At 43.6% G+C, this 15,241-nt stretch overlaps 1 protein-coding gene across 2 annotated transcripts in view; it reads left to right on the top strand.

Moving 5' to 3' along the window:
* The window catches only part of lgals8b (galectin 8b), a 33,670-nt gene that overhangs the window by 2,246 nt on the left and 16,183 nt on the right, over positions 1 to 15,241 (top strand). For both annotated transcript variants that reach the window (XM_079853451.1, XM_079853452.1), the window contains exons 6-7: positions 18 to 106; positions 183 to 348. In XM_079853451.1, coding sequence (XP_079709577.1) covers positions 18 to 106; positions 183 to 348 — 255 coding nt within the window. The remainder of the gene's footprint in view (positions 1 to 17; positions 107 to 182; positions 349 to 15,241) is intronic.

Genomic DNA, 15,241 nt, shown 5'->3' with positions numbered 1-15,241 from the left:
GAACTGTGATTTTGCAGAGCATACCCTACAAGGGCAGTTTACTTAGAGGAGTCATTCCAGGGCAGCATATAACAATCAAAGGGCATATCAGCTTATTCCCTCACAGGTAGTAGATACTAAAATTATCTTTTGTGCAGTTTTTGCCTTTGACATCTAATTATCTTGTTTTGTCTTTTCTCAAGTTTCACTGTTAACCTAAGGTGCAGCCAATCAAACAACATCGCCCTGCACCTTAACTCACACATCAAATCTGGCATGCTTATCAGGAACTCTCTTCTCAGCCAGTCATGGGGGCCAGAGGAGCGTGAACTGCCATACTTTCCCTTTTCAGCTGGAAACTACTTTGAGGTACCTCTGACCTTTGCTTGGAAGTATGGCATTAGTTTTCACTGTTATGCTAATGATACTCAGCTGTATATTTCTTCGCGCCCTGACGAAACTTACCAATTTATAAAATTAACGGAACGCATAGCTAATATAAAAAACTGGATGACTAGTAATTTCCTACTACTTAATTCTGAAAAAAACAGAGATTCTAATTATTGGACCAAAAACCGCCGCACGTAATAACCTAGAATACTGTCTAACACTTGATGGATGTTCTGTCAAGTCTTCGTTGTCGGTTAGGAACCTTGGTGTGCTCTTTGATACCAATCTTTCATTTGAAAGCCTTATTTCTAGCATCTGTAAAACTGAATTCTTCCATCATAAAGGCATCTATAATACCCCTTTCACAAGATGTAAAATAAGTCTCTGATATCCCCAGTATGTATGTGAAGGTTTAGCTCAAAATACCCCACAGATATTTTTTATAGCATGTTAAAATTGTCACTTTTTGAGGGTGAGCAAAAACAGTTTATGTGTGTCCCTTTAAAGGGTTAGTTTACCCAAAAATGAAAATTCTGTCAGTAATTACTCACCCTCATGTTGTTCCAACCCCGTAAGACTTTTGTTCATCTTCGGAACACAAATTAAGATATTTTTGATTAAATCTGAGAGCTGTCTCACTCCTCCATAGGCTTCTTTGTTATTGAAACTTGCCAGCCCAGAAAAGTTAGTTTTTTAGACAATGTTTAAAATAGTCCAAGTGATTACAGTGGCTCAAACTTAAGTTTATCAAGTGACGAGAATACTTTTTGTTCGCAAAAAAAATAAAAAAATAACGACTTTATTCAACTATTAATTTTCTTCTATGTGGGCCTCTGAGTTAGTTCACGTAGTGTAACAGCGTAGCGCATCTGTGTTGTACGTCAGCGCTTCTGTGTTGTACTTCACACGCATCACACACATGACCAGCAACATGAGGGTGAGTAATTACTGACAGAATTTTCATTTTTGCGTGAATAGGCCTGTCACGATAACAAATTTTGCTGGACGATAAATTGTCCAAGAAATTATCGCGATAAACGATAATATTGTCGTTCTGAGACCATTTTCATTTAATATAATTATAATGGCATAATAATGCAGGTACACCTTTTCAACGATCTATAAACTTTTATTTCTAAAGAATATTAAACATTGAAAACGGAAAACATTTTAAATATCCAAAAAAATGAACAAAACAACCAAAAACAATGAAAGCAATGGACTCTTAAGTGGGTCGCACACCGGACGCGCAGCTCAGCGCCGCGCCGCGCCACGTCTAGGACAACTCTCACCTGAAAATCCGTTAGCATCAGCAATTTTCTGATTTCTGTAAATAAATATAAAACTAAATGTATATTGCAGCACGGGGTGAAGTCCGTATATACATTAACTACGATTTGAGACACATAAATGTAAATTTAATATAAAACTATGTAAATGGCGCTCTGTGGCGCGGCAGGATTTTGAGCACGGTCCTGAGCCGTTGCTGGGCGCCGCGGACAGACGCCGAAAGGCGCCGCCGGTGTACTCTCATAGAGAATAATGTGTTCGAATTTAAAAGACGTGGCACTGCGCTGAGCTGCGCGTCCGGTGTGCGACCCCCTTCAAGGGGACAGACGCCGAAATAAACAAAATAACTAACAAAATAAATGTCTGTTAATAAATAAAATGGATGTAAAATTGCACTTCAAAAAATATTAAACATTAGGCTTTAGACATTAGGCATAAATAGTGATACATTCCATAACAGGCCAAACTGACAGTTAGGACCTTTGTAAACAAATTAAAAAAAGCCTCAACAAGCCATATCACACCATTCTGCACTGTCCTCCGGTTACTTTGTCCTCCTGTTACTTTGTCAAGTGATTGTGTACTGTCGGGAAGACGGAGACGCACTTTATTGCGTGTATGCTACGCACTGAAAATACTTGGTTAGGATTAGGGGTGAGGAGTGCGTGCGTATTACACGCCATAAAGAGCGTATCATATGCACGCAAAAATTATTTTTGGCGTATAAATGGCACGAGAAATAACATTCGTGGTATAGATACGCATTTTCATGTGATCGGGCTCGCTGTCGCAACTCACAATTAGCGTCTTCTCTCTCTCCCGGCAGTAGCCGCAAACGCGGCGCCGCCTCCCCACACAAAGACCATGCAACTGACAACAAGAGGGTTCACTCCTCCTATACGCTAAAGAACCGAGCGAGAGTGGTCATCCAGTCTCTTTGGTAGAGAGAGAGAGACGAGGAAAACAAACAAGCATGCAAATGGAATTATCGCGGCCGGAAAAATTATCGAGCTCATTTTTTTTTATCGTGCGATTAATTGACTTATCGACTATCGCGACAGGCCTATGCGTGAACTAACCCTTTAAATGCAAATGAGCTGCTGCTCCCGGCACAGAGGGCGGAGCTTGTTTGCAGCTCCGATTACCTCACACAGACATGCATTTAAAAATTTCTAAAACTTTTAGCATTTTATGTTCAAAAAGTCGGACAAAGATGGAGAGACTCAAGAAGAAGTGACAACATGTAGAACACAACAGGACATTTCTGAATGGTTAGTTGATGAATGTATGTAGCTGATGTGGAGTTAACTATCTTCTAGTCATTGATTCATTGATATTAATCAATCTATAAATCGCGTTCCCGGAGTTAGGGTTTATGTAAATTTTAGGGGTTGTGATGTCACTAACCTGGGAAGAAGCTCATTGTAGTCCCTATCAGCTGTTTGTTGTAGTCCTTAAAAAGCTATTTGTGTAAAATAAAAAATATCTCCCCTTAGCTTTGAACTTTGAGCGTCGTTACTTTGCAGATGTTGTTTATGCTCAAACAGCAACATTACACACTAACTAAAGATAAAAAAGTGAAATCATAATCAACCACCCCTTTAAAAATATTTCTAAATAACGACATATGCTCTCACTGACAAATGCGGAACAGTTAGTTCATGCGTTCATGACCTCAAGGCTAGATTTTTGTAATGCTCTTATGGGTGGTTGCCCTGTATGCTTAATAAACAAACTCCAGCTGGTCCAAAACGCTGGAGCTAGAGTTCTTACCAGGAAGTATGACCATATCAGCCCGGTTCTGTCAACACTACATTGGCTCCCTATTAAACATTGTATACATTTAAAAATATTGCTGATTACTCACAAAGCACTAAATGGTTTAGCTCCGCAGTACTTGAGCGAGCTCTTAACGCATTATAGTCCTTCACGTCTATAGCGATCTCAAAATTCTGGCTAGTTGATAATCGACTGCTGGCGGTAGATCCTTTTCCTATTTAGCACCAAAACTTTGGAACAGTCTTCATAACATTGTTCAGGAAGCAGACACTCTCAGTTTAAATCTAGACTAAAAACACATCTCTTAGGTCAGCCGGAACCGGGAACACTTTCCATTACACCTGATGTACCCGTTATATCATAAGAAGAATGGCGTCTACGCTAATATTAGTCTCTCTGTTTATCCCGAGGTTTACCGTAGTCCGCCGGATCCAGGCCGTATCCAGATCTGATAAAGGACCTGCGCCTGGACACGACGTCAACGCAGTCCTGAAGTGTCAACTAGTCTCTCCCGTGTGAAGGCCTCCTTCCCTTCCCTTTACTTCTGTACAGATAAAACGTTATAAAAATGATTCCAGTTCACATCGATCCGCGGAAACGACTTAAAATTCTGTATTATGCAGGCCAGACAAGTAATTTGGCAATGTCAATTTGTAAAGAAAGACTACACGCTTGCGCACATATATATTCAAATGCGCATACATAGACTAATCACATGATATGCATGTGCACGCTGTCGCCGTTTTCACAGGATTCACGTTTTTTAAGTTTACATGGAGATGATAACGTTTTTCAAAAATGTTCAAAACTTACGCCTTGGAACCTGTTTCAAGGTTTGCGTTCTCGAGCCACCAAACACTGTTGTCGTGCAAATGAACGGCCAGAACCCATTAAAAGTTTTCTGTTCTCAGTTAAAACGGTGTTGTGTAAGCGGCTCCTAAGTTAAAGGGTCATTTCACCCATTTGAACATTGTTTTTTATTTAAAGTGGGTCATATATGTAGTCGAAATGTAAAATAATTTTTGAATTTGGTGCCTTCGTGACCGAGACAAGACAAAAAATAACTTCAGAACGCATTTGTATGAAAGACAACAACTCCCACAATGCACCACATTGCACAGCTCCGCAAGCCACTCCCACTAATCCAGAAAGCGCATATCTGCCTATAAGAGAAATCACTCTTCCGTCTACAAGGCTAGCTACTACCAGAGCTTGAAATTCATTTCACATTCACACAAAATGTCTAGTTAGTTGGCGAACTCATATAGTGCATTACTCCTCGTTTGTATTTCTTTCGAAAAGGTGAATTATTGCATGGTACCTGGATGTTCAGTCAGAACATATGCGGTGCGAAACTAGGATAGTTCTCAACACAAACGTCCGTGTCCTCGTCTGATTCAGAGATTTCGTCCAGGAGAAATTGTCATCGTTGAAATTCTTTGCCGCAGACGGACTCTATCTCTGTGTTCGTAGCGGTTCGTAGCTGCATTGTGAGATCACCGGCGCCACCAGTCCGCCCTAACTCGAGCCAGTCCGGGCTCCTCGTCCGCGGCAGGCAGGTCTTCTGCCTCGGCTGCTCTTCGCTATAATGCGGCTTGTAAAGGTAGCCACAAACACCTGATTCAAGCAGCAGACTTCCGAAATCCTCTTCTTCTATATCATATTGAGCACTCTCCTCCGCTATTGTCATAACTTTACATCTGTCTCCACAGCGCCTGTTAGCTTAGCTTCAAACAAGATGGAGGATATTGCTTTCAGTTTCAGAGAGTAAAGTCCCACCCACTGATCTGTAATAGGTCTGTAGCGTGAGCGCGCCCCACCCTGGGAAAGATGAGAAACTAGTGTCTGTAGTCTTAACAGAAATCCCCCCCTCTAACACTTCCTCCTACAATGACGCAAAATGACGATTTTTGCGTCATTGTAGGAGGAAGTGTAAGAGGTAAATAACAGATTTCTCCCGTCTCAGGGGAAAATGAGAGAGTGTTGCACGACCATTCAATAGTATGACTGGGTTTCTAACAATGCAAAGCTTAATGCAAATGGGTGAAGTGTCCCTTTAATAACTAATGATCTTTGCAATGAAAGTGAGTCAATCAAAAACTATCTTTAGCTGGACAACAACTTTATTCTAGAGCTGCTGTAAAGCCACAACAATCTCTGTTACTTTTAATTTCCTATTATCACTGTAAAGCTGCTTTGAAACAATCTATATTGATAAAAGCGCTATATAAATGAAGGTGACTTGACCTATGCCACCTATGTAGACTCTATATATATATATATATATATATATATATATTTATAATATAAATTATGAGCAATATCACACGAGTAGCCATACGATATAATAATAATAATTCATGACATTTATATAGCGCTTTTCTCTGCACTCAAAGCACTTTACATAGAAGGGGGGAATCTCCTCAACCACCACCAATGATATGGCTGTATATCTGCACGGCTGTGATTCGGCCGTAGGCACGAGGCTGGAGGCCTGATATACAGCCAAATCGCATGGCTATGAGTGTGATATTACATTTATACTGTACAACAGTTCGACAGCACAAGTGTGTAAATAAATAAGAAACAACAACAGTGTGTCTTTAAAAACCCTCTTTTATGCGGAACTACTTCCTTGTTCCATGGATTCAAATCTCAAGTTGACAGTTTGATAGTTGTGCCCAAGCCTCTGTTACTAATTCTAAAATGAATCCATCAAAACTTTATTAGCGAGATGCTGGTTTGCTTTATCCAGCCGAGAAACATTGTTTTTTACATCATCTGGCCATGACTGAGCTCATGTTTAAAGCTAAACGTACACCAGAATGAATAATTAACTGAAAACCGTCCGCGAGTCACTATCATTCATCTCTGATGTAATAAGACTGGTTTTCTTTACATTAGCACCGTTTTGGACTGATTGTTTGAATGTATTCGCTTACTGGATAATTGGACTGAAAACTTTCCCGGAGTTTGGCAGCTTAAAATGATCTGATTGCGCCATTGTAGTGATAAACTACCGACTCCCAAGACCAACTAACTGTGTGACGTAAATGACTTATGCTTACCATAATGCTTTTTCGCTATACCCTCACACACATTCACTACTCTCTTCTGCCGCTGCTGCTATTAATAATATTAATAATTATATTATTTAATAATATTTAATAATAATTGCACACTGCTGCTGCTGTACAAATACAAATACTTAGAATTGCGCTATTCTCCGTTGAATAGGTGAAAACGTCTCTGGTTACTTGCGTAACCTATGTTCTCTGAATAAGGAACGAGACGCTGCGGATAGCGCAGTGGGATATTCTCTGAATGTGCCGATTGTCTGAAGCCCTATAGAATCACGCCAATTCATTGGCTGATGGCGCCCGCACAATCTGGCTCCGCCCCGACGCTCTTACGTCGCATCATTACATATTCGCACACGCCATCTGCTCCTCAGATTTCTCTGCCGAAAAGAAAACTGTCAGCAGCGCGAGGAGCTTGGCAGCTAACGCAGCGTCTCGTTCCCTATTCAGAGAACATAGGTTACGCAAGTAACCAGAGACGTTCTCTTTCATAGGTTCACTCAACGCTGCGGATAGCGCAGTGGGAACGGACTACCAAACTCGCCAAGCTAGAGCGCTTTCCATGACTGGTACATAAATGAGACAACGACCAAGATGAGTTCAAACAGAAAGAACCTGGGAACCCGGGGTCATGTCAAGATCCAAATTGTAGAATCTTACAAAAGTGTGCGGAGAGGACCAGCCTGCCGCAACACAAATGTCCTCCAAAAGTGCTCCTCTAAAAAGAGCTTGAGAAGATGCCACACTTTTGGTGGAATGTGCTCTAATGCTAAGAGGTGAAGGCAAGCCACGCACCTCGTAAGCCAACGAGATAGCTTCTGTGACCCAGTGAGAAATCCTCTGCTTTGATGCAGCAAGCCCACAGCGGCCAGCACCGAAGCAAACCAGAAGCTGGTTAGATTTCCTCCAACCGCCTGAGCGGTCTAAATATATCTTAAGACCACGGTTGTCAAACTGGGGTACGCGTACCCCCAGGGGTACGTGGACTGATTTCAGGGGGTACGCGAATTGCCGGTAATCTTGACAACCGCACCACCGCGGTGGCTGAGTAGTACCGGCGGTGGTTTGCCAAAAAAAATGAATGCTGTTTTACATTAATATTATGACACACAAAGCTTTGTTTACAAAAGAAATAATAGGTTAGCAATTAAATGTTATATCGCAGCCATGGAAAAGTTTGAAATCATGACGAATGAGAGAGTTGTGCGTGAGCCCATAAACTTAAGCTTTTTCGGCTTTGAATTCTGGTTTGCAATCTGGTCATCCGATTATTAGCGAATTTAAAAATATTTCATTAGTTATTCCTTATAGAGAGCTTGAACCGTCTACTTTTAAACAAAACAATTCAAAACGAAAATAAACCGACTAGCATATGCATGTAATCCGTATGAAGTGTGCATTTCTCTCTATAGGCGCGTTCACTGCGAAGATGACGAGTCAGCATCGTCAACAACTAACTAACACTGACACAAAAAAACAAACACTTTATTAATAAACTATTCAAATGTCTCCTTGCTATATTTGACACATTCATTACTTTTGCCGGCTCTTTGTGACAGCTGTTATGTGCGTTATTGGCAGCGTCACCCTCTGGTTACATGAACTCGTCACCACCGCATCAGCACCAGAACATGGAGATTTTATTTTAGAGAATGATCGCACAACAGACATTAGAACATTAGATATTCTATAATTAAATCAACTAATCGAATATTCAAAAATCGTGACTCATCCCTGCATGGAATCTCTTGTTTCTTTTCCCATATCTTCACTCGCGTCTCACCCATTTCCAAAGGGGATTATAAACGTTTCTTCCTTTGTTCGCTTTTAGGTCGATTATTTTCGTATTCTTTACTGTGTTAGGACAGATAGCCTACATTTTTACTTGTACGTCAAATTCTTTTTAACACAGTTTGTGCTTGTTATTAGACATATGATAATTGGTAAGGCGCGTCAAGTTCATTTGTAAAGCGCGTTTCACACGCGCGGGTGATTTTAGTTTGGCTTTCTCTGGCAGCGCGCAAACATAGCCTAAATGCCATATCAGTGGCTAAATGCCCTTGTGGAAGATAGAATTCGCTCTTCATACCTTTTACAAGTAGAAAACATGAAGATACCAGAAAATAGATCGATGGTCTCTTTCCTGCTCGTGTCCCACATCCCTCTCAAAGAGCAGAGCGTAGGCTGTATCACGCGTCTTTGTGTGGAAAATTTAACGAAAGTTTTTATTTATTTATTTATTTTTAAATAGATTCAACTTTATTATATTATGTAGGTTACCAGTATTTACTGATATTTATTTCAATGCTTTACAGGCTTTAGTGTGTTGTTTCTTTGTTTTGTTTTTTTATTTATTTCAAAACAACCACCAGACCACCGCAACACCGCCGGTATTTGGGTCCATTACTACCGCGGTGGTAAAAAACTGCCACCGTCACAGCCCTATTTGTATCATATGTTGACTTTTGATTAGATTTGTATCATATGTTTATGATTCTATTCACTATTCTCGACAAAATTGATAAAAATAAATATTAATAAAAAATAAAAAAACTTGTTGTTAACAATTGGTGGTGTTGGGGGTACTCCGGAAGATCTATAATGTCTCAGGGGGTACATGTCTGTTAAAAGTTTGGGAACCACTGTCTTAAGAGAGCGAACTGGGCAGAGCAAGTTAAGCTTCTTATCTTCCTCAGAAGAAAATGGAGGAGGGTGGAAAGCGTTAAGGTTAACCACCTGCGAGCGGAAAGTTGTGGAAAGAACTTTGGGGACATACCCTGGTCTCGGCCTCAAGGAAACCTTAACCAAGCCAGGAGCAAAGTCCAAGCAAGACTCGCTAACAGAAAGAGCTTGTAAGTCTCCTACCCGCTTTAATGAGGACAAAGCCAACAAAAGAGAAACCTTGAGAGTTAGAATCCGCTCCGGAGCTGACTCCAAGGGCTCAAAGGGGGCCTTCATCAAACCCTCTAGGACAACAGAAAGGTCCCATGAGGGAACTCTAGGGGAGCGAGCCGGTTTCAGTCGCTTAACCCCACGCATGAAGGCCGAAACTAACCTTAGTTTCCCCAGGGGAATCTCGTCTGATTCCCTATGTGCTGCAATAGCTGCGACATAAACTCTGAGAGTGGTAGCAGCTGCTCCAGAAGCAAACTTCTCCTGCAGGAATTCCAGTACTGAACCAACAGGGCAGTTAACTGGGCTCCTATCATGTGCTAAGCACCATGTCTCAAAAACCTTCCATTTGGAAGAATATAGCCTCCTTGTAGAAGGGGCTCTAGCACTCGCAATGGTCGAGTAGTCAGGAGAACGTCAGGAGAACGTCAGTTGGGAGATCAGAACTTAATGCTAACGGCCTCTGATCGGCCAAACATACAGCTTCCACATGTCTGGGCGAGGATGCCATATCCTGCCCTGCAGCTGGGACAGCAGGTCTTCCCTGACCGGGATCTTCCAGGGGGAAGATTCCAGCAGAGGAATTAGCTCCGAAAACCATGGCTGAGACGGCCAGAACGGAGCTACCAGGAGGAGGCGGACTCCGCTCTCTCTCACTCTGGCCAAGACCGCCTGGATCAGTTTGATGGGTGGGTAGAGTTTCTGCGTTGGCCAAGGGTGAGCGAACGCATCTATCCCTAATGGAGCCGGGGGACTCAGGGAGAACCAAAGCGGGCATTGGGATGACTCTTGAGATGCAAAGAGGTCCACTTCCGCTTCTCCGAAAACCTCCCTGGGGCCTCATTTATAAAACTGTGCGTAGGAACCTTACTAAAAGTGTACGTGCACCCGAAAGCCAAAAATGGCGTACGCAAAAAAATATTCAGACTTATAAAACCGTGTGTACGCCAGAACCTGCGCAGAATTCACTTTATAAATCCCAGTCAGCGGAAGATTGTGCGTACATGCGTCTCCACCCGAAATAACCATATATGGAGCTTACAACGCCTAGTTTTACTATGCAGATCCTCATCTACATATCATTTGCATATGATTATTCATCCACGTGATAACTTAAACGTTATCACGTGGATGAATAATCATATGCAAATTATATAAACGGTACAAGAAACATTACATTAATACAAATCAAGTAGTTGTCTATCCTTGCCTTGTTTTTGAATAGCCTACATAAATCAAATAAAATACATTTCAGAGAAAGTTTTTCTCAATCTTTTCCACTTGCCGAATTGTATTTTTAATTGATTTATATTTTTAATGGAAACAGATAGGCCTTGGGCATTATTTGCACGAAACAATTTTCTCAGACAATCTGGTATTATCATGATAAGCAATTATCTCTGTGGTTAAAACATTAATGCACGCCACAGGAAAAGTGTTCAAAAACAATCGCATCCACAACTAATATTTCTAATGATTGAATTTAAAAAAATGTTGTAACTTCAGTAATTATTTCATGTTTAAATGTTTAACTCCATTCATTTGAATGGCATATTTAATATAAATGTTTATATCAGAAGTATTTTATTTATTTAAACTGTTATTTGCGTCAGTTTCACTAAACGGCTCAACACGCTCGCTGCCGCGGACATTTAAGAAGGAATGGATATTTGCTTCAAGTGACAGGCTTGGTGATTGAAATTGTATTTGTATAATCTTTCTGTATATGTTTAATTTTCTTTAGATTTTCTGTATAAAAGTGACCAAAAATACATTTAACTCCAGCTCACCATCGGTGTCGCCAAAGTGCTCCATCTCCAAAACGTTCGTACGCATGGGTCAGAGTTTGCGTGCAGGTGCGCAAATTTTCCCGTCAAGTTTTTCTTTATAAATCCCACCTTTTGCGCAGGAACTGGCGTACGCATGTTTTCAGCCCCGTTTTGTGCGCAAGCTTTATAAATGAGGCCCCAGATCAGGGCCACCGTCTGGCGGTTCAACATCCATTCTCCCGATTTGAGTTTCTGCCTCGACAGAAAATCTGCTGCGAGGTTCAGAACCCCTGGGACATGAACTGCTCTCAGAGATAGGAATCTGCTCCGAGACCACAGGAGAAGGTGACGCGCATGCCTGTCTAGGGTGCGCGACCGAGAACCCCCCTGCCGGTTCACATGAGACACCACTGCCATGTTGTCTGTTCTGACAATTACATGGTGTCCCTCCAGAAGAGGGAGAAAATGATGCAGAGCCAGAAAAACGGCTCTTAACTCCAGGCAGTTTATGTGCCAAGAGAGAGTCTCGCCAGTCCAGACCCCACACGCTGGTCTGCCCTCGAAAACTGCTCCCCAGCCAGTGAGAGAGGCATCCGTCGTAATCATCTGGCGACGAAATACCGCACCCATGCTGACCCCTTTCCGAAGAAAAAGAGGGTCCCGCCAAACTGACAGGGCTTGAAAGCAACTGCGCGATACCTTTAGTAGGCGAAGGGTTGGCCCGGAGGGCCGAACCCCTGAGAGCTTCATCCACCACATGAAGGGTCTCATGTGGAGCAGGCCCAGTGGTAGCACGGAGGAGGCCGCGGCCATTAGGCCCAGCATCCTGCGGCAAGTGCCCACAGACACATGATGGCCTAGCGAAAAACGGGCCAAGCATGTCATTAGACTGGAAATCCGCGCAGGAGCCAAGCGGGCCTGCATGAGAACGGAATCCATGTTCACCCCCAAGAAAACGGTGCTTTGAGCCGGAGCAAGAACACTCTTCTCCGAGTTCAACTTCAAACCGAGAGACTGGATATGACTCAAGACGATGTCTCTGTGGTGGGTAACTAGCTCCCTGGACTGGGCTAAAATGAGCCAATCGTCCAGGTAATTTAGAATACGGATGCCCTGGAGCCTCAATGGGGCCAGAGCTGCATCCATACACTTCGTGAATGTCCTCGGGGCCAGAGCGAGGCCGAAGGGAAGGACCCTGTACTGGAACGCTCTTTCTCCAAAGGCGAACCTGAGGAACTGCCTGTGTCGCCGTACAACCTGGATGTGAAAGTAAGCATCCTTTAGGTCTACTGTCACGAACCAATCCCCTGGCCGAATCTGAGATATGATAGCTTTCAGCGTCAACATCTTGAATTTCCTTTTGTAAAGGGCGAAGTTCAGTCGGCGGAGGTCCAGTATGGGACGCAAACCGCCGCCCTTCTTCGGGACCAGGAAATAACGGCTGTAAAAGCCCCGTTCTGTTTTCCCTGAAGGAACCTCCTCTATTGCTCCTTTGAGAAGGAGGGATGAAATTTCCTGCTGAAGTACAGAAGCCTGAGTGGCGCTGTCTACTACAGTAGGAAAGACCCCGTTGAAACAAGGGGGATTGCGGCAAAACTGAAGAGTGTAGCCGAACCGAACTGTGCGAAGAACCCAAGACGATACCCCTGGTAAGCGCTCCCATTCTTGAAAGAAATGTGAAAGAGGAAGAGGGATGTTGTAATGCAGACGACATACCTGAGTGAGGGTGCCGTGTTGACATTCGTGGGGTAGAGAAGTTGGCTGTGCAGGAGAGCCCTTGGCGTCCTGGCACGTGATGGGAGGCATCGATGCTGGGGTCATGGTGACCAGGTCCGCCTGCTCCGGAGGAAAACGAAAAGTGCCTCCGAGGATGCGACCGGCAGTTATAGAGAGTGTCGGGGGTGAGGGGAGAAAGCAAAAAGCGTCTCCTTCCTGCCGCGCTGGGCTGAGTAGAGATGGTGAAAAATGGCCTGCACTTCGAGACACTCTGAGTGGCGAAGGTGACAGGGCAAGGAAAGGAGAGCTGGGAGGTGGGCAGAAACGCTTGCGCGGTCTGTCCCAACCTTGAGGAAGCAGAGGAGCTCTCCTTTTTCCGACCGGAGGGTCAGGAACGGCTCTGGGCCGCCGGAGCGGTCGGTTTGTCAGACTGCTTCATCTGGAGGCGCTTGTGAGGCCGTTGACGGGGAAACGGGCGACCACGGGCTCCCCAAACTGTGTTAGTTGGGGGATGCACCGGTTCGCTCCTCCTGTTAAAGAACTCCGGTCTATGAGAGGGACGTTCTCTGGGTCGAACAGGTGAGGGAGCAGAAGGTTTCCTAGCCCTCCTGGGCATGAACTGTCTGAACGCGTGCTCTCGGGCTGGGGCGCAAATAATCGTGCGAAAATTCGACTGCCATGCTTTGCGCGTGCCGAGGGGAGGGAGGGAGAGAAAGAGCGGGGCTCGTCTGCTCGAACTCCACATCCTCAAGCTCTACATCCGAACCCCAAGTCGCGGATCCTCGAGAGGCCTCGGGAGCGCGACAGGGTGAGACGAATTATTCCCTCTCAAAAACCGCGAGCCGCGATTTGAGGGTTTTGAGCAACAAATTTTCACAGAATTTGCATTTAGACGATCCTATGACTGCCTCGCGCGCATGTGAAAAGCCCAAACATTTAACACACTTACTGTGTGGGTCGTCGTTAGCGATGTAACGAGCACATGGCGGGGTACAGCGTCGGTATTCCATGGCAACTTCACCGTAAGGAGAAACAGAGTTCCGCTTGAACAGTCGCAGAAGCGCCGAGAATAATCCAGAAGTCGTATTTTTCGAGCTCAGAAAAATCACGAGCGAAGGCAACGTGACCGCTTCGTTCTGAAGGCAGAGAAATCTGAGGAGCAGATGGCGCGCGCGAATATGTAATGATGCGACGTAAGAGCGTCGGGGCGGAGCCAGATTGCGCTGGCGCCATCAGCCAATGAATTGGCGTGATTCTATAGGGCTTCAGACAATCGGCACATTCACAGAATATCCCACTGCGCTATCCGCAGCGTTGAGTGAACCTATGAAAGAGAACATAATTGAATCCTTAATTCATTTTAACGAGTTCATATACCAGCCATGCTTTGCCACTAAAATACAGCTGCCCCTGTTAATATTATTTGCGAACATTATAATTTGAATTTATTATCCATGCTGCTGCTGTTAATATTTATTAACATGGCAGTCTGAATTTGCTATGCATGCTGCTGCTGTTTATAATATTCTCTAACTTTGCCGTCTGAATTTGTAATGCATTTTAAAGCCCTTAAATAATATTGAAAGCGTTGTTGGAGATTTTGAGCGAATATGGTGCTTTATTCTCACATCGACTACATAAACTGCTTGCTGCTGCTGCTATATAGACATGATAATATTGTGGCGGCTGGGGCTCAGTGGTTCATGTAGGTTGTCTACAAACCGGAAGGTTGGTGGTTCAATCCCCGGTTCCACCTGACCAAGTGTCGAGGTGTCCATGAGCAAGACACCTAACCCCAGCTGCTCCCGACGAGCTGGATGGCACCTTGCATGGCTGACACCGCCGTCGGTGTATGAATGAGTGGGTGAATGTGAGGCAATATGTAAAGCGCTTTGGAGGCCATGGGTCTGTTGAAAGCGCTATATAAATGCAGTCAATTTACCATAATGTAAACACTGCAGTGTATATTCTTAATAATCTCAAATGCAAGACAAGTAAAAACCATGACGCTTGGTTTTAGAACTGTATATTTGCTAGTTTATAAATTAAAAGTTGACGAATGCACCAAGATAAGGAGTAAAAGATTTTCACTTATCTAGATTTGAGTTTCAAAGGAACTCTGAAAACGCACTGCAAAATGTCACATTTTGTGGCTGCTGTAGTCAGTTCACAACAAAGGAGATAATAAACAAAAACGGTGATGATCTGACATTGAGTCACCATTCGGAACTCGAGACGAAATGACAACCATTTTACCATTTCTGCCGTTTAAAGTAAGCAGCGTGTCATAACAACAGAGATGTTCACACCACAAGTGCTCAGGGCCATTTTGAATTAGGCTATTGT

Source organism: Squalius cephalus (genome assembly GCF_949319135.1).
Source record: "Squalius cephalus genome assembly, chromosome: 20".
Lineage (NCBI taxonomy): Eukaryota > Metazoa > Chordata > Actinopteri > Cypriniformes > Leuciscidae > Squalius > Squalius cephalus.
This window is presented reverse-complemented; position numbering and strand designations above follow the sequence as displayed.